The sequence below is a fragment of the Aquarana catesbeiana genome, linkage group LG01, assembly GCF_042186555.1.
Source record: "Aquarana catesbeiana isolate 2022-GZ linkage group LG01, ASM4218655v1, whole genome shotgun sequence".
NCBI classification, from domain to species: domain Eukaryota; kingdom Metazoa; phylum Chordata; class Amphibia; order Anura; family Ranidae; genus Aquarana; species Aquarana catesbeiana.
Window position 1 is genome coordinate 406877293 of NC_133324.1, and position 20909 is coordinate 406898201.

Genomic DNA, 20909 nt, shown 5'->3' on the forward strand with positions numbered 1-20909 from the left:
TTTTTTTTTAACAAATGTTTGGTTGTATGTTTATACAGATATTTGCTTCATGTATTTATGGAAGCGGGATGCCTGGAGTGGTGTGTGGTCATTGGCCTTATACTGCGAGAGTCATCCATCATTAACCAGGTTTTAAATCTTATGCAATGCCCTGAGGTTGCAGAAGAGATGTTACAGGGTATTCTAACTGGGCTTCAAGCAGTGGATACTTGGGCCACAACTGACTGGTGAGTATAAAGCTGTAGATTCTAGGGGGGATTTTGTAAAATACTATAGAAATATGTGCGTTTCACTTATATACCGGCAACTATTTTTCCTTACTGGCTAGAATGTGCAGAGAATACAGAATAGATCTGCCATCACCACAAGTCATTTTACATGGTTTCACAAAAAAATAGCTTGACCATTTAATTTTTTTTCTTTATTGTTAAATCATACACTAAATTCCAAGATTCTTTATAATTATTTTTTAAAGGATTCTGTAAGTAATGGACGAGGGAGAATTGTCTATGCAGCCCATCACAAACTGGTATTTACTTTATTGTAAATCCCAGGACACAGGGCATTTTCATTCATTTTTTCATCCTTCCATTACGAAAAGGTTATATTGTCACATTCAGGTGATTGGACACTGGCAAAAAATAGACAGGTATGATATATTGCCTAGTTGACTGACAGATTGCTGTACAGGTCCAGGGCAATAATCCCCAGCTGGGGAGTTGAGTCCCTGAAGGCACTTCTGGCATGGGGCACCATAAAATTTTGGACTCCCCTGGGGGGTTCTGGGGCGTAGAATGGTGAGTGCCCTAGTGGTAGTCCCAGATTGTACCCCCCCCCTCATCCTGCACTGGGGTCCCTTATTCCACATTTGAGTTCCTGCCTTTCCTCCCCCAGGCGGAAAGTGACTGGTTTAAGGGCTTTTTGTGGCTATTTTGCAATTATGTATGCTCTGTTTATGCAACTATGGCTTCACGGGCCACCCAACTGCTGCATAGCATTCGCAGGGCTTAGGGGTGGTCCAAAAAGCTCAGAGCACAAAATGCAGGGGGCTTTGGGGGGCAGTAGGCCGCTGGCAGAAATAGGGAACTGTCATTCCTGGGGTAACCAGCAGTGTCCTGTTATCAGCAAGGCCTTTAATTCTACTTGTCAGCAGGCCATGTCTCAACGACAGCAGGAGATATAGGATGTGAGGGGTCCTAACTCTTGTAATGTGTCCCCTGGGGGATCATTTAGTTCTGTGCGGCTCTGACTCACTCCACCCGTCTGGTCTCTCCGCTGCTTCTGGAGCAACTTCCTCTAGTTCCTTTGTAACAATGGAGGAGTTGTCTGCGATTGCTGGTTTACAGCTTTCGGGAATAATTTTTGGCTTCGACCACCTTGGTCGCATGCAGAACCTAAGTTTTTAATCCATTCATCTATTGATGTCTAAAAATATACTTTTTTATTCATTGGATATAATATTACACAATTCAGAACTCCTGGCCATCTTTTTTCCTAATTTCCATGACCAATAAATTGAAGTCTGTAATAACACCTTACTATTAGTGTGTACTTTTCCTGTAAAGAAATACAATCTAGTACAATTACATTAATATTTATCTTTATGCCAGGTCATATCAAGAGTTTATTTACACGAGATTACAAAATGACTTTTTAAACCTATAATTGTTTTCTTTGTTTCTTTATTGTTTCTATATTGTGCTGTGTTCAAGAGCGACGTTTGCCAACTCTACTCTGTAGTCAACTTCTAAAGAATAGTCTAGAATACCAAGCTTGTATATAAATTTTGTGAAATTCCCACCATGGTTCCTTTCCTGTCAACAAAGTGTCATTACAAGGCCCTCTTTACTCTAGGACTCCTGTTTAAATTATATAAAGTAAAACTAATTTGAAATTACTTAAACTACAATATGGGTATAATGCAGTGATGACATTCATTCATTCACTGTTGATCTGGAGTTAGTCACATTATTTTCCATCTTGTCACCACCACCTGTAAGTTTAAAACAAATTTTTTTTTTTTTCACATATTGTTCCCTTAACTGTAAAATCCCATCAGCCAGTTTGTCTGAAAAAGAATTACAATGTGGTCTTTCCTTTTTAAACTTATTATGGTAATCGGTCAATATATTTTTGAAAGAACCTATAGATTAGACCAGAACAACTGAAACTTTAACTTAACGTATAGACTAATTATAAGAGGCCTGACCTTTAGACATTCTCAAAATAGAGTAATTTTGGCTGTCAGAGATATGAAGTTTGAAAATTTACAAGAAGGTGGTTTAGATATCTCATGGTGATAACCAACTACAAGTGCTAGTAATCCCTAACATCTACTGAAGAACCCCAGCATTAAGGTTTATCTCCGACCCAAAAATTCTTTGTGAGTTTCCTTGAAGATATGGTCTGGACCAATTTTTAAGCTGCTGGTCTTCAAATCCTCTACTCTGAAAGTAAAAATTTTGGATCATGGAGTCCGCCACAATGTACTCAGTCCTTTCCTGTACTATTCTCATTTAAATAATGTTTTGTACACGGACTGGGCTACCCTGACAAGATGTTTGTAGAATGGTTTGATCAGCAATACCCCATGGAGAATGAGTTCACTAAGAAATAGAGCATGTCTTAGGTAGATCCGATAGTCTCCAATCTCATCAAGACACTAACCATGCCGGTGAACAAGGTCCTGTTATTTAAGGATGCCTCTGACACACATTTGGAGGCCTTATTTAGAGCCTCATTGACTCTGGTGGGGGCAGCTATACAACTGGTAATTGAGACTTTAGGAGTTGCCTTTAGGTCTGGGCCCATCATATGAGGAGAGCGAGAGAGGGATCCTGCTAGTGATGATCCTAAAGTGAGCAGAAATCTGGAAAAATTTCCCATGTGCATTTAGTTTCTCAGTGGACTCCTTGAAGGACTCCACTTATAGAACTTACTTATGAAGCAGCACACCACTTTGCTACTGGAGACCAATGTGTCTCACATGGTGCACACTCTGGAGAGGTTTAGATGGGTTCTGAATTTGCAGAAGTCAGTCTTGCTCCCAACACAGAGGTTAAAATATTTAGGTTTAACCCTGGATAACATCCAGGCAAGAGTGATGCTCCCTCCCATCAAATATCTTGCGCTAAGGGATTAGATGGACTTGCTCAAAACTCTTAAACCCCTCAATTCATAACAAAACAGTGTTGCGCTTCCTAAATAACTCCCAATTAATCCTTAAATAAGAATATGCAATTAACTTGCAATATAGCAAGATACTGAGTGCACAATCAAATATTCATGTTCCCTAACTGGGAATAGTGAAAAATACACAATAATGAAATATACGTGTTCCCTAAGTGGGGAAGGTAAACCCAAAATCTAATTTTCTCTTTTCTTTAAAGTTCTAAACTGAGGATAACAATATTTTCTACTTTCTATTCTATTTATTTATTTATTTTATTTATTTCAGTTACTTATATAGCGCCGTCAATTTACGCAGCGCTTTACATATACATTGTACATTCACATCAGTCCCTACCCTCAAGGAGCTTACAATCTAAGGTCCCTAACTCACATTCATACATACTAGGGACAATTTAGACGGGATCCAATTAACCTACCAGCATGTCTTTGGAGTGTGGGAGGAAACCGGAGTACCCGGAGGAAACCCACGCAGACACAGGGAGAACATGCAAACTCCAAACTCCACTCAGAAGGAGGAAGCGCCCACCAGGCCGTATATGTGCAGTGGGAGGTGGTTAAATAGATTGATGATGGTTTAGAACCTCTATCAAAGTTTTATGGCTGTATGTGATTGGGTGATCTGTTTTTTATCCGTGTGCATCAGTTTTTCATCATTTTTTTTTTTTATTTTTACATTCACTACCAATGCAAAAACTGATGAAAAACTGACCATTTGTCAGTTTACATCCGTTTTTCGCCCGATCTGTTTTTTTGAAGTATGAAAAATAGGGCTTTCATCCGATAAAAAAAAAACATGTTGACGGAAGCGGAATGAAAATGGATGCAAATGGATAATCATCTGTTGTCTTCCGTTTTTCCATAGGAATGCATTGATGTCCCTTTTTCATCCGTCAACGGATAGATGAAAAACGGACAAACAGTATGTGTGAAAGGGGCCTAACTTGACAAAATGCAGTTCTAGTAGTAATCCAGTCCTAATGTTATATATGTTTATTCATTTTCAGCCCTGGATATAAGCCATTCTTAAATATCATAAAACCTCAGCTCCAGAAACTGAGCGAAGTAGCAGTGGAACAAGTGCAGCCTGAAGTGTTTCAGCCCACAGTCATCTCAAAGGTCACAGAACAATCTAGCCCCAGGGCAGAGGAGAGCCGCAGCTCAACCAGCCACAGTGCCAGCCCTCAAAGTGACCTGGGCATCTGTAATGTCAGCAGACACGAGGAGAATGTGTCTAGACAGGAGCAAGAAGAGGCCTTTCAGGAAGGGAGCTACGATTGCATTATTTCCTAACAAGCAGCAAATTCTGCAGACTGAAATCATAGCAGTATTACCGACAGTCACAAGAGGCTGGTTACACAACTGACACTTCTAATGGATGTGAGACGACTTGTTTTCAGTGGTTTCCAAGAAACCATCACTAAGAAATTTGAAGCCTTATCTTTGTTTTTTCTTTATATACATTTTTTTTCAAATACATTTTTATTCTGATCAATGAGAACTCTTCAGTGCGTTTGTGGAATTAATGGATTCAAGGCTGAGCAGAGCTTGTATGCTAAATATAATAAACATGTTTTCAGACGTGTTTGAAGCACAGCATAAAGGACCCCTGCTAAAAAATCTGGATAATCAGTCCCCACCTGGAGTGAAAGTGAAATGATAATCCTTCCTTTGGGTGTGAATATTGTGGTGTTCAGCCTTTCAATGATTATGATTTCTCAGCGGTATGTTTTATTGAAGAGGTTCCTGCTCTCCAGGCAAGAGAAAAGCAATTTAGCCACCCACTTATTTCAAGTTCTCCAACCTAACAATCTTAAGAGCCTTGACGGCTGGGTTAGGCACATCAGCATTTGTATCACAAGCAGGGCCACGTGACGGCTGCTGAAGTAGAGAGCCCAGTACTTTATTGTCAGCAAAGATCCAGATTGCAGGAGCAGACTGAGGTTGGAGGAGTATTTTGGGTGCTATGATTTTTCTGAAGAGGTTTGGTATTATAGTGTAAATAGCACTATGTATTTTTGTGAATACTTCTTTCTAAAGATGAGGAAAAAAAATGTCCTCTCATATTTTGGATCTGTAAGATAATGTCGCAGGGCCATCCGATTCAGCCTGCCTCAAGCTGGTAAGCCATTTTTCTTTGCACTTTGTATTGGAGGCAACCTTCCCAAATATTGGTTCATCAGCTACGCTGTTTATCTACAGAAATAACATTTTAACTACTGTGACTGAATGCTAAATGGCCCTCCTAGTGTTTTTTTTTTTTTTGTTTTTTTTAATAAGGTACAATAAGGTTCTATATACGCTAAGGTTATTTATTGCCTTTGTACAATAATTCATCTGAACATAGGGTTTTTGTAAATAAAATTTGTAATCCTGTTTCATGATGCTATACGTAACAGTAATTTCATCTATAAGCAAAAATGTATTTTTGACCATTTTTATAAACTGTATGATTTAGCCTTTATTTTAACTTCCATAGGACATGCCTGTTTGGACAGAAAGACACGAGAAACTAAATGTATGTTATGTCAGAGATCATCTCTTGCAGATTCTTTATCATTTTCATAGATTGGAAATGTAAAAAGAAGGCCGAAATCCTCACATTAACAGTATTACGCTAAAGAAACTGGCCTGTTTGTATTGTGCGATTTGATCTAATAATAAAAAGCTTATTTGTTATTTTATACATAACATACATGTTTATTTTTATAAGAAATACTGTATATTTGACTAATATGTGGACCAAATGTTTCTAGTAACCCATTGGAATGTGGCTAAAGACTAAATGGGGATCATTAAACACAGGTTTCACAGAACTAATGTGGGCCAAGGGGGGGGAGTGTGTGCTTGTTATTGAACAGAAGACATGCAGCTCCAGTAGAGGAAAGGTTGCTTTGACACAATTGTTCAGTCCTCTGTCTCCTAAAGCTTGGGACAAAAGGAAACCCTGTTCTGGGAAGAAATCTAAAAAGCTACAATCTCCTGAGAATGCTGGCTGTGTCTGTGTTTAAAGTGAAGTCTCTAGTTTTTTTTTTTTTTTGTTCTAAATAACAAACATGTTATACTTACCTCCTCTGTGCAGTGGATTTGCACAGAGCAGCCCAGCTCCTCCTCTTCTCAGGTCCCTCTTTGCTGCTCCTGGCTTCTCCCTCCTGTTGAGGGCCCCCACAGCAAGCAGCTTGCTATGGGGGCACCCGAACAGAGTCACAGCTCCCTGTGTCCATTCAGACACAGACCCCTGGCCCTGCCCCCTCTCTCCCCTGATTGGCTAACTGACTTTGATTGACAGCCATGGGAGCCAATGGCGCCGCTGCTATGTCTCAGCCAATAAGGAGGAGAGTCCCGGACAGCTAACACATTCGTGGACTTCGCTGGACAGAGATGGGGCTTAGGTAAGTATTAGGGGGTGCTGGGGAGGCTGCCACACACAGAAGTCTTTTTATCTTAATGCATAGAATGCATTAAGATAAAAAAAAACCTTCTACCTTTACAATTTCTTAATATCTCAACCATAGACTCTGGGCAAATAGGTTTCCAAGAAAGTCAAAAATCCCCTTTTTTGCATACTTGGTCAAGGGAAGTGAATCAGGAAGTACTGAAGCCACTGGCGGGTAACTAGCATTTTCAGAACGAGAGGTCAGCAATGGCAACTTTTTTTTTTTTTTTTTTGACAATACAATAGAATGGAGCATACACCCACTCTAACATAGAATCATATAAGGAAAGTATCCCCCCCCCCAAAAAAAAAAAATACTATGGGACTTTAAGGGCAACTTAAACAGTAACACAATATCAGAAAATAGAAATATATTAGTTAAAGTGTGGTGCATACATCACCATGACTAAAATACATAAAAACAAAAATGAGAACCAAATATTTAAATGCAGTTCCTTATGTATTGAGTCTGACGCATTTCAGGACCAATGGAGAGTCCTTTCTTCTGGGGAATTCCATGTAGGATAATTCTGCTATACAATATTCTACAATGAAACACAGTTACAAATTTAAAATCAGAACCAGGGATATAGGAATATACAGGAGCATAGTTGAAGCAAAGTCTGGGAGAGACGCATACCAGTCCAAAATTAAATCTGCGTTTATGGATACCAGCTAATGTCGAGCCTAATGTAAAGTAGGGCTCAAGATTTACAGGAAGGTGTTGACTAGTACTATGTATGGCTGGCTTTAACCTCACACCCAGGGCCAGAATAACCTTTAAGCACAATAGGCTTGTGTTTATAGGCGACGGCGATAAAGCTTTCCCTTCATAAGGGCTTCTTCACACCTGATCGGTAAATTGCAGTGTGTTAAAGCCGGCCATAGATGGTTCAACTCTCGGCCAGTTCAGCAGGGCCCTGCCGAGATTTGAACCATGTATGGGCCAGCTGATTGTACCTAAGTTGATTGATCAATGAACTTAGGAAAACCAGCCTGTCTTATTTTACATGTGATTATTGCTAGCGGCTATTATAGCTGCTAGCAGTAACCACTGTGTTCTCCCAACAGGTGGTGACAGGAAAGAAAATCAAAATAAATGAATAAGGGTCGGTTCACACTGGGGCGACTTGGGATCCGACTTGTACGCCCTCAAGTCGCCCCAAGTCGCCCCAAGTCGCTTTGCATTTAGGTTAACATGGTAGGCAATGGGAGCGTCTTAATTGACACTACTGAAGTCGCTCCGACTTCAGAAAAGACTCCTGTACTACTTCTATCCGACTTGTAGGCGACTTGTACCCATTCAACTCAATGTAAGTCGCCTGCAAGTCGGATCTCTCTGTAAAGTCAAGCGACTTTGCAGAGAAAACCCCTCCCTCCCCCCCTCCCTCCCAGAGAGGTGATTGGCCACAGGCGAAGTCGCCTGTCATGGAGGCGACTTCAAGTCGCCTCGTAATTTACCCAAGTCGCGCTGAAGTCGCGCTAAAGTCGCGCTGAAGCCGCGTTGAAGTCGCGGTACAAAGTCGCGCTAAAGTCGTGTTGCCCATGTGTGAACCGACCCTAATGGACAGCGCCTGCTCCACCTATAAAAGATAGAATATACTTGCTCCCAATGTATTACTCCGTGTCTGTGACTAAACCCTATCTATGTCATAAAGTGACTTCTATTTGATAAACAAGTTAATGCAACAGTGAAATTGACATTTGGAGTGCATACATTAATAACTATGTGAACCAAAATAAGTAAATGCAACAAATGATACAATGGAGTTATGTGAGATCTTTACAGTGACAATTAAAGTGCATATAGTGATGGCTGTGGAAACCGGTCTTTTCCTTGTGAAAAAGTGCTGTTGTGCTCCGTGTGCTGGTCGGTGTCATTATATCCACCTCATGGAGTCTGTGAAAGGGCCACACTCACCAGATATGTTACCTTTATAGCAAGAGGAGTCTACTGTGCTTGTAGGTCATTAATGGGGAATAATCCCAATACAATATCCTCTGGTTGCTCATTCTATGGCGCATTACCTCCAATGATGACTCCAGGGAAGTTCCCAGGACAGCTGCCTCCTTCCAGCTTCCTCTGAACACCACTCAATGAGAGAGAGAATCCTTCTCCAGATCCCTTGAAGAAAACTTGCAGTCAGATCCAGGCTGTTTTTATATCCCAGCACTACAGCTCCTGGAATTTTTTTTTTTTTAATTATGGTACCTTACCCAAGATCATATGCCTAGCCTTATCTTGCTGTCTTCCCCCTGTTTTGCACTGTTTAGAAAAGAAAATCGCTTCATCTATGGCTGGTTTAACATGCAGTATTTTGCGTTGCATTAATTCTACATAGGCTAACAAAGCACATAATACTAGACGTCTAATTTTTTCATTGCATTGTACCACAATGCACAGTTAATTCAAATGCACATGGGTTAACCGCTTGCCGACCACCCGTCGTCATTATACTGTGGCAGGTTGGCACGGCTGCGCAAATCGCCGTAAGTATACGCCAGAGTCAATGCGCATGGCCGGCGGTTGCGATGTCTGCCGGTGACCCACGTTCACTCCTCAAAGAGCCAGAACAAGGATCTGTCAGTGTAAACAGACCCCCGTTCTGTCAGGGAAGTAGAGCGAGATCTGCCGTTCCTAGTGATCAGGCACAGCGATCTCTCTCTACCCCCAGTCAGTACACTCCCCCCACAGTTAGAAACACCTCCCTAGGGAACACTTAACCTCTTGATCACCCCCTAGTGTTAACCCCTTCCCTGCCAGTGACATTTATACAGTAATCAGTGGCTATTTTTAGCACTGATCACTGTATAAATGTTGTATTGTCCCAAAAAAGTGTCCGATGTGTCCACCACAATGTTGCAGTCCTGCTAAAGATTGCTGATCACCGCCATTACTAGTTTAAAAAAAAAAAAAAATGTATAATAAAAATGTCATCAATAAACGCTTTGTGCGATATTAATTGAAAAAAAAAATGTAGAACCTATAAATATGCAAAAGAAATCTCTCTTTGTGGGGAAAAAAAGGACATCAATTTTGTTTGTGTACAGTGTTGCACAACTGCGCAATTGTAAGTTAATGTGACGCAGTGCCGTATTGCAAAAAATGGCCTGGTCATTAAGGGGTTAAAGCCTTCCGGTCCTTAAGTGGTTAAGGAGCACATTGGCAGGTGAAGGTGAGAGGCACCATAACACAGATTGTACCATATTTTGTAGCAACACACAGTAAGCATAAACTCTGCACATTGGTTTTAAACCAGCATAATTATTGACCACATTTTTTCCATCATTAAAAAAGAAACTCGTATACATTTATTTGCATCTCTTTTGGGTTAAGATCAGAAAAAAACAGGAAAAGCCTTATGTAAAGGAGGTAATCTTAGAAGAGGGTTGTTGCTTTGGGTGTCAAATTTGTAAACCTATAGGCTCTAGTAATGAAAATCCAACCCCCACATGTCCCATTTTGCTCACAGGTAGTTGCTGTTTTACCATACACATTACAGGCTTTGAAGTTTTCAAAATATTTTCAATAAATATCCACTGCTAACATTGTAATAAGCAGACAAAATGACATAATCTTAATAAATATAAGAGATAAAACTGCATTACTTCAATAATTCATTTCTGTATACAATTTTTGCGAAAACCGTGAAAATCAAGTGTGCAAAAACAATCAGTAAGGCTTTACTACTTTGGTATAAAGCTAAAATAATGCCCCTTGAGCTCATTCTTAAACCTCCAATGTGTGAGGAAACCACATATGTGTAGTTCAATAGAGGCCTGTGCATCATATCAGTGTATATTTGTACTTTATGAATGTGCAGTTCTGCTTGTCTGTTTTGTTGTTTTTAAAATGTATTTTTGATCTGGTTTTTGTGGCTGAGAATCTCCTGGATAACTATTCCTTTTAACGAAGATGGGGGAGCTAAATAGACCCCTGATGCCTCACCCCCTGTGTAGTAGATATCGAGAACAATCTTCTTTTCCAATACCACTTAACATGATCATGAACCTGGAGGTGGTTTATAGAGGCCACTGAGCTCCTTTAAAACATATGAAGAACTGCTTTTGCAATCATGAGCCTGCTGTATTGCCATGAATGTTGCCATATGCCATTAGGCACCTTTCGGAGGGTAAAGCCATGACTTGGGTAACAAGTTGTAAGCAGCGAAATTGTTACATTTTGCAGAACACAATTTATTTCTCAGCACACCTACTAGTTAGCCAGCAAAAAAAAAAAAGCCCCACAAATTACACTAACATTAAGAACAGAAGTGTTAGTTATATGTGGAAGCTGCAGTGCCTACGTCAGGCCCCTTTGTATAGTGCAGTCCTATCTCTAGTTTATGAGCATCTTCATGCTGTAGCATATATAGGAATGGGTAATTTAACCCCTTAGAGCTGGTGCGTGCTGCTCCTTTAAGGGGTTTAGAATGCCGAGAGGTGGGGCTTATCCTGTGACTGCTATGATTGGCTGTCACACAATTGGAACGCTCCCGATTGCAATAAACCCTTCTATCTGAACCCTACTCTAAAGGTTTAATTTCTAATATATCAAATTGAGCGGAAGGAATGAGACTTAACTGGGGTGCATAACTGGGGACCTACAGAGGGTGCTGCAGAAGTCAATGAGATAGAAAGGAAACAGGTTGCCAAATTAACTGGTTGATATCTTCCAAAATGGAAACATTGCTTTTAGATGGACTGCCTTTTGTTTCATTAAGTTAAAGTGATTCTAAAACTAACAAACATGTTATCTGCTTGCCGACCAGCCGCCGCAGTAGGCAACATGGCTCGGCTACACGAATCGCCCTTATCATACGTCGCTTCCTTATTTGGCCATTAGGGGCGCTCGCCCCCACGAGTGCCTGGCAGTCACGATCACCACCTGGCTCCTGTGATTGCTCGGGGCACACAGAAAACCGGGATCTGTGTGTGTGTGTAAACACACAGTTTCAGGTTCTCTGTGTGAACAGACGATCTGTCTGTTCTCCCCTCAAAGTATGAACAGCGATCTGTCATCTCCCCTACACAGTCCCCATCCCCCTTCAGTTAGAACACACACTAGGGAACACATTAACCCCTTGATCGCCCCCTAGTGTTAACCCCTTCCCTGCCAGTGACATTTTTACAGTAATCAATCAATGCATTTTTATAGCACTGATCGCTGTATTAATGCCAATGGTCCCAAAAATGTGACAAAATTGTCCGACGTGTCTGCCATAATGTCACAGTCCCAATAAAAAATAGCAGATCGCTGCCATTACTAGTAAAAAAAAATTAATAATAAAAATGCCATAAAACTATCCCCTATTTTGTAGACGCTATAACTTTTGCGCAAACCAATCAATATACGCTTATTGCGATTTTTATTACCAAAAATATGTAGAAGAATACATATCGGCCTAAACTGAGGAAAAAAATATATATTTTTTTATATATATACTTTTGGGGGATATTTATTATAGCAAAAAGTAAAAAATATTGCTTTTTTTTTCAAAATTGTCGCTCTTTTTTTTGTTTATAGTGCAAAAAATAAAAACCGCAGAGGTGATCAAATACCACCAAAAGAAAGCTCTATTTATGGTAAAAAAAAAAGGACATCAATTTTGTTTGGGTACAACATCACACGACTGCGCAATTGTCAGTTAAAGTGACGCAGTACCGAATTGCAAAAAGTGCTCTGGTTAGGAAGGGGGTAAAATCTTCCGGGGCTGAAGCGGATATACATGTGCAATGCTTTTGCAGAGAGCGATCCCTTACCTCCGCTTCTGAGGTCCCACGCTGGCACTCTCTGCTCCGCATTTTCTGCACGTGCCCCTAGAGCAAGCTGCTTGCTTTGGTGGCACTCATGCAGGCACTCCCCTAAGTCATAAAAAAGAACCGCTGCTCCAGGTGTATAGAGATGAGGCTGATTGGAGTATCTTGCAGAGTGCTAGCCCTGTTCTGTCTCCATGGGGAAACTTGGAAAGAAGAAAGAAATGGCTGCACATCCAGAACTTCCGATTGGTGTTATCTTTGTGAAACAAAATAAAATGAAATCGGAAGTTCTGGATGTGCACCCCTAAGTCAGACTGTGTGTCCATTGCCCCGACTCCCCACATTAGCTGTGCTTGTGGGGGGTCAGTGTGCAATCTAAAGAAGACTGCAAACAGGTAGGTTTATGTTATTGTATTGCATGTCTCATCTGCAATAAAGGGCCTTTCTGTTCGCAGTCTTTTAACCCTTTCATGACTAAGCCTATTTTTGAAATTTGGTGTTTACAAGTTAAAATCCATATTTTTTGCTAGAAAATTACTTAGAACCCCCAAACATTATATATATTTTTTTAGCAAAGAATCTAGAGAATAAAATGACGATTGTTGCAATATTTTTTATCACACGGTATTTGTGCAGCGGTGTTTTAAACGCAAATTTTTGGAAAAGTGACACTTTCATGAATTTTAAAAAATCCAAACAGTAAAGTTACCCCAATTTTTTTGTATAATGTGAAAGATGATGTTACGCCGAGTAAATAGATACCAAACATGTCACCCTTTATAATTGCACGCACTCGTGGAATGGCGACGAACTACGGTACCTTTAAATTTCCATAGGCGACGCTTTAAAAAAATTTTACGGTTACCAGGTTTGAGCTACAGAGGAGGTCTAGGGCTAGAATTATTGCTCTCGCTCTGACGATCGCGGCGATACCTCACATGTGTGGTTTGAACACCGTTTACATATGCGGGCGCGACTTCCGTATGCGTTTTCTTCGCTGCGCGAGCTCGCGGGGACAGGGGCACTTTAAAAAATTTTTTTTTTTTTTTTTTTTTATTTAATTTATTTATTTTTGTACTTTATAAATTGTGTTTAAATTTTTTTTTTTTTTTTTTTTTTACTTTTATTGCTGTCACAAGCAATGTAAACATCCCTTGTGACAGTAATATGTGGTGACAGGTACTCTTTATGGAGGGATCGGGGGTCTAAAAGACCCCCCATCCCTCCTTTACACTTCAAAGTATTCAGATCGCCGAAAACGGAGATTCTGAATACTGTGTACTTTTTTAAATTCGGCGCCATTGGCAGCCGAGTAAACGGGAAGTGACGTCATGACGTTGCTTCCGCATTTACAAGAAGAAGGCTGGAACGAAGCCGCTCGCAGCTTCGTTCCAGTCCGCCCCCAGCCGCCGAAGGCAGCCGAACGGACACCGGGCCTCCCGATCGCACGGGAGGCCCGGTAACAGCGGCGGGAGGCGGCGGGAGGGGGGGGATGTCCCCTCCCGCTCCTCCGGTATAACAACCGAGCGGCTTTTAGCCGCATCGGTTGTTATATTCGGGTAGCCGATCGCCCGCTGAAAACAACGGTACCGGGATGATGCCTGCAGCTGCGGGCATCATCCCGGTATAACCCCGGAAAGCCGAGGACGCATATATGCGTTCGGTCGGCGGGAAGGGGTTAAAGCAGAGTTATAAAGTCTTAATTTTAATGTGGTGGCTGTATTTTGTGTCTTTTTTTTTTTTTTATTTTGTTTTTTTGTTTAGGCTTTCCACCTGGTAGTCCAGACCAGTGATCATCAACCCTGTCCTCCGGGCCCACTAACAGGCCAGGTTTTATGTATTACCTTGGGGAGATGCAGACTAGAATACTGTAATCACTGAGCAGAAAATATCACCTGTGATGTATTTCTGTTGTCTTGCAAACCTGGCCTGTTAGTGGGCCCTGAGGACAGGGTTGATGACCACTGGTCCAGACTGTAATACACCTCCTATATTAGGGTGCCTTCTCTATCTGTGGAGGAGCAAAGGAGCCACAGTTGCAAGGCGGCATTGCCGGCCTGGGGAGAAGGTAGTGTTAGAGGCTGTAGCAGATTTAGCTGGAATTTAGTTTAAATTTATCTAACACTTTTTAAGCAGTTGCAGCAAACATTTTGTTCCTTCTGGGCTGTTTTACATAAATGTATAAAAGCTGATTGTTGTAAGCACCCCTGTCAGTGTTAATTGGTTTGTCTCGTCTCTACCACTTTGAAACATTACATACTTGCTGGATCGCCAGGTGAAAATAATGATTAAATAAAAAAAAAAAAAGGAAATGAATACAGCCGCTGCATTGTAGAAAATGTTTGGGTTTGTTCATTCTAATAAGTGAAATATAAGGGGATGTTCATGCCAGAGCTTTCATTGATGTACTGTTGTGAATAGAGCATAGTGAAACTGGGGATTGTTGAATTTTATGAAGAGTTTTGAGCCTCAGGAACCAAGTGGTGTGAACTACAGCTGCAAAAGGGATGCATGTGACTGCTAATCAAAATATAATAATTTTTCACCTACTATTAAGCCTGCCAATTATTTCTAGGGAGAGAGTTTTGACAGTGATTTTGGAAATTTAAAAAAAAAACTACAGTACTACACTTAAGAGCATAAGATTCATATCAGCTGTCGTTAGAGTGGGTTTGCATCATGTTAATTCATGTCCAGCTGTGAGTTTTGGACCTTGGTAATTGAATTGGTAAACCTGTGTTTTAATTGTCACCCATCAAGGACATATTCATTTTAGGTTTTCTTCTTCCAGATACATCTCTTTAATCTTCTACAGAGCTTCTCTCTAGGTACACACCTCTCTGATTTTGTTACAATGCCCAGTGCTCAATTATGTCAGACACTAATGCAAATAAGTGCAATAAATTATTAAAGTAATAAAGCTATGAAAACATGCTTTTCCATATATTTGATGTGTTGTGGTTATTGGATACATTTGTGTAGGCCAATCAGAAAGGTGGCTATTGCTTTCTAGCAAGTGAAATATCTGCTTATTAAGGTTTTTAAACATTAACTATAACCCTTAATAATAATGCACTGACTATATAGGGAATTTGGTAAAGATGCCGCACCACTTTTCTGGAATTAAACCCTCTTGTTAAAGAGGAAGTAAACCCTGATGGGTTTTACTTCATCTTTTTTTTTTTTTCCCCCCTGCAAAGTAAAAGCATAATGGGCTAGTATGCATTGCATACTAGCCCATTATGTGCCACTTACCTGCAATTGAAGCCTGCGCTGTCCCCACTGATGGCCCCATCCATCTTTGCCACGGACTCCGGTTCTGTGACTGGCCGGAGTCGGGTGACGTCACTCCCATGCATGTGTGTGGAAGCCATCAGTTGCGGCACTTGCTAGTGAAGAAACGGCCCTCCGTGCCGTTTCTTGACAGCGCATGCCCCGATGACATTGGCACATGTGTATATGGTAAATATCTCCTAAACCATTGAGGTTTAGGAGATATTTACAGTACCTACAGGTAAGCGCCAAATTCATGAAGCATTTGAAATGCTTTTGCTTCTGACAGCGACTCATGTGCCACTTTTACATTGTGCCGCATTGAAAAGTGGAGCTAATTAAGACCAACTCTCTTTTGGCATACAGAAAAACTGACTCACAGATTTTGCGAAAGTCTTACATGCATTATAAAAGTGGCGTAGCACGAGTCAAGTACAAGTTCTAGACTGGTACATGAATTTAGCGCATTTTTCGCCACTTTTAGAATGCATGAAAGAAGACTCTTTTATAAAAATGCAGAGCAAGTGCCAACACCAATCTCTAAAGTAAGTGAATAATATAGTACAACCGCCTCCAATATGACGCAATGCAATAACCAACAGAGACCCACAAATAACAACAGCCAGATAAGTACAATAAATGGGAAATACCAGGATCATAAACAATAACCAGGCCAGGGACATACACAGCAGATGGACAGGGGATGTTCCAGAGACATAAACGTAAGCCAGGCCAAGGTCATACACAGGGAGATCAGCAGATGGGGTATGGAACACAGGACAGGGAGAGGATGGATGGATCAGACTGCAAGCAGGGATGCAAGGTAACAGGTGGGACAGGATAGGGATCGGGACAGGGAGACAGGATCAGATACACGGGTCACAGGTTCAGGGCACAGGAATAGGTTCAGAATCAGGATCAGATCACAAGCTAGCAGGTCAGAGCGCAAGGAAGAAACCAAGGCAAACATGTGAGTGCTTGCTGGGTATTTATAGGCCTGTGATTGGCCTCGAGTGACACCTGATTGTAGGAGGTACTGTCTGCTCCACACTGCCAGGATCCATCCGCTGGTGGACGCCAGTACTGCGGCCCAAATATCACATAACATCAGCAGGGAAAAGCTCTCCTGACAGTTCCAAACTGCCAGGAGACACCTGCTGGTGGACATCAGTACTGCATGCCAAATGACAGTTTTTTTTTTTTTACCAGCGGATGGAACATTTCCTGACAGTACCCCCCCTCAAAGGAGCGGCCTCTGGATGCTCCAACTGGTTGTAATTGTCCATAGTCTATGGCAGGGATATGCAATTAACGGACCTCCAGCTGTTGCAGAACTACAAGTCCCATGAGGCATAGCAAGACTCTGACAGCCACAAGCATGACACCCAGAGGCAGAGGCATGATGGGACTTCCAACAGCTGGAGGTCCGCTAATTGCATATCCCTGGTCTATGGCATCAAGCAGAACAACAGAGGGGGGTACATCAGGCTGGGCAACAGGCACCTCAGGGCAGACAGCGGGCCCATCAGAGCAGACAGCGGGCTCCGGGTTGTCGAGCTGGGCAGCAGGCTCTGGAACATTAGGCTGAACAGCGAGCAACATAAGGGCAGGCTGGATCACAGGCACCGGCTCAGCAAGCTGGGTAACGGGCCCCAGCTCAGCGAGCTGGACACCGCGCATTGGTCCAGCAAGCCGAATAACGGGTACTGGCTTAACAGGCCGAGTGATGGACTCTGGTTTAGCAGACTGGATAACGGAGAGGGAGGAGCCGGATGTGGGAGCCGACGCTGAGCCGCGGATGCCCGGCGTCTCCCCTCCTGTGATGCTGGCTCCGGCGCAGACGCAGGTCGTTCCCTAGCCCCCTGCGGACCCCTCGGCCGGTGCCTTCGGACCCCCCCCCGGATGTCCCCCCAGGATAACCCCATCTTTAACGCAGTCGTGGTAGGCATGAGCAGAGGGAGCTGAGTGGAGCGGTGCGTCCCACGCACCAGTATACGAGAGGCAACTGCAAGCAGGAGCGACGAACAGAGCTGACAAACCTCTGGGAGGGCTGGCTGGCTCAATCCCGCAGATTTTGGTGAAAGATTGTGGAGGCAGCGAATCGCTGGTAAGGTGCAGACAAGGTTTCAGACGGGGAAAACTTGGTAAGGCTGTAAACTGCTTAGATCCACCTGACTGGGTAAGTGATTTGTTGATCTGCAATGAACATAAGTTATGTGTCATAGTCATCCTGCATATTGGACTAATGAAGAGGGGCAAGTGATTTTGTTTCTTTTTGACTACAATAATTTTTATACACCTATGTATCATAACGACAAGACCCATGAAGCATAATGTAAGATATTAAATCACGAGGATGACCTACTAACTTTACCCAACTGCATGTTAAGCGTTGGCCGACATAGGCAATAAGAGTCTAGTGGACTGTACGATTGGATGCTGGGGCCCGTCTGTCTCCTTCTGTGTTGTTCTTGGGGCGGTGTAGTGGCCGCAGCCACCGCGGTGTCTGTGGCGGAAGTCTTGTACACTGTATCTGTGGGGGATTAAGCAAACGCCAGTACACCAACCCAAGAAAAGGGGGGGGGGGGGGGAAATCACCATACAGACTTTGCAAACATACAGTGCACACGGAAATCCTATGAGAGTAATATCCACATAGGCGATGAAATATTTTGAAGGATAACATCAATAACATTTTACTAGTAAGTGGACATAGGAACCTGTCGTAATGATTTAACGCTCTAATGCTTGCTCTGTGGCCTGTCTGATCTTGCGCATAGCTTGAACTCCCATTGTAGTTGACTCAGGTCCCCTTTGAGGGTATATTGCCACAGTACACCTACTCCCCATATAGGACCTCCCCCTTGATTAGAGATCTTTAGAAAGTGCACTTCGAATTAGAGTATGCGGGTATGTGACGGTTGTTGAATGAGAGTTGGTTGAAGTGAGAGAGAGGGGGGCAGGAAGAGCAGGAGAGATCCGGGCTTCTGCTCTAACTGCGCTAGACAGGACAAATTTAAAAAAAAAAAAAAAAGGAGGAAGGAGAAAAGAAAAGGAAAAAAATAAAAAATGAGAGGTAAATCAACGAAAGGGGCAACTGCCAACCTGCTCAGAACAAGTGTAAGCCCAGGAACCATCAGAAAATACATGGTCCACGAGAGCGGCAAAGAAAGCCCGGGAAAATCAATAGGGGCAAAAATTAAAACTCCAGAATGCCTATCCAAAATAGGTACAAGAAGGCAGCTAATTGAGACTGACACCCGCACCGCTGGTAGTGAGACAATAGAAGAAGTATCAATGGAATCCCAAAAAAAAGCTCCTTACAAAAGGGGGAAATGGCAGAAATGTTCGCGAAGCTAGAAACATCAATAAAAGAGATCGTAATACTGCACGAGAATATGAATCATAGTCTAAAAAGAGTCGAAGAGGTAGAAACTACGATGGACAGGCAAGGGGCTGAGATAAAAGAACTCGAGCACCAGATGGAAGAGATGCAGAAAGAACAGAGAAATATATTGTATAGACTGGAAGACCAAGAGAACCGAAATAGAAGGAAAAATCTCCGGATTAGAAGGCTTCCAGAGACAGAAGGTGAAAAAGAAAAAAAACTTACAAGAAAAAATGGATGCCATCTTTGGAAGCTTGTTAAACCCATTGGATACAAGCAGTAAAATAAAACTTGAAAGAGTCCATAGGATTAGAAAGCCAGCCGAAATAAGTGGGGATGTCATTGTAAGATTTCATAACTTTCAGGACATGGAACAGATTAAAACCAATATAAGAAAAAAACAACCAGTGAAGTTTGGCAAAACAAACTTGCAGATTTTCCCGGACCTGGCAGCGGAGACGCTAGCTAGGAGGAGAACCCTGAAACCATTACTGGCCCAACTTAAAACCCACGACGTGCAATATTCTTGGGGTTTCCCAGCCTGCTTAATCGGACGTAAAGAAGGCCGTTTGGCAGCACTGAGATTCCCGGAAGAAACGCCAAAATTCTGCCAACGCTTAGATGTGCCATTAGTGGAAATCCTGGGATGGCCGGAAAAAATAACAAACCTAGAGTGTACAGAGGACCTACCAAAATGAAACGACCAGTAACAAAGAAAAATTAGATCTAAAGGAAACTAGCACTGGCCCATAAACATATTAGACGGGGGGCGGGAGAGGTGGGCGGTGGTTGGGAGGTGGGCGGGCACGAGAATTTCTCAATTCCAGGAGATGTTTCGGACCCAGACATGATCACTCTGAGCTCAACCTCTAGGGGGACAACCGTGAAGCCGTGAGGAGTAAGTGGGGCCACGGTTATCTGGGCCTTCGAGAGGCCCGTTACCCCCAATCGAGGGGGTGGGGGTAGGGAGGGGAAGGGAAGGATGGGGGCTCGGAGGTAAGCACTCATTCCATGGTCTTTTAACCCCCAGGTTAGCAGGGAAATGTAAACATCTTATCTCATATAAAAAAAAGATGGCCAGGTTAAAGATAATCTCTTATAATGTAAAAGGTCTAAACTCCTCCATAAAATGTGCAAATATTATGGGCGAGTTGAAACTCCTGAGAGCAGATGTGGTTCTGCTACAGGAGACACATCTCTTCTTGGGTAAGAACCAGAGTATTGTTTCCCGAGATTACCCGACCTGGTTCTATGGAGACTCCCCGATTAGGGGTTCAAAATGAGTGGTGATTGGGTTCGCTAAGCAAGTATCATTTAAGCTGGAAGAGAGAATGACTGACCCAGAAGGGCATTTTCTGTTTATAAGAGGAAATCTTAACGGGTCTGAATTCTCACTAGCTAATGTATACGGTCTACATTCTACTCCCCCGTCCATGCAACGTACTCCAGATTGGACTTTTTCCTCGTGGAGCACTGTCTCCTTGAGGAGATTGAGGGAACAGATATTGGCTCGATGACCTTCTCTGATCATGCGCCTGTAAGTTTACAGTTGAAAATAGGTAAACGTAAAAATTGGGGGAACAATTGGAGATCGGTAGAGGACCTTCTTCACGATAGCACAATTGATAAACGAATCAAAGAGGAGCTGGAATTTTATTTTAAAACGAATGTGCCGGGTGAAACATCAAAAGCTATAGTCTGGGAGGCCCATAAAGCATTTATCAGAGGTTTCTTAATAATGGTGGGCTCTGAGATAAAGAGGAGAAAGATAAACTAGTCCTGAAAAAAGGAATCCATGCTCTTGAACAACTACATAAGAAAACAGGGGATAAGGAGGTCTTGGCGAGTCTAATAAGGAGGAGG

At 42.3% G+C, this 20909-nt stretch overlaps 1 protein-coding gene across 2 annotated transcripts in view; it reads left to right on the plus strand.

Moving 5' to 3' along the window:
- Nucleotides 1-7064, plus strand: part of RIC1 (RIC1 homolog, RAB6A GEF complex partner 1) — a 210795-nt gene extending 203731 nt beyond the window's left edge. For both annotated transcript variants that reach the window (XM_073635126.1, XM_073635133.1), the window contains exons 25-26: nt 39-227; nt 4197-7064. In XM_073635126.1, coding sequence (XP_073491227.1) covers nt 39-227; nt 4197-4482 — 475 coding nt within the window. In that variant the 3' untranslated portion in view covers nt 4483-7064. The remainder of the gene's footprint in view (nt 1-38; nt 228-4196) is intronic.
- Nucleotides 7065-20909: the final 13845 nt, after the last annotated feature.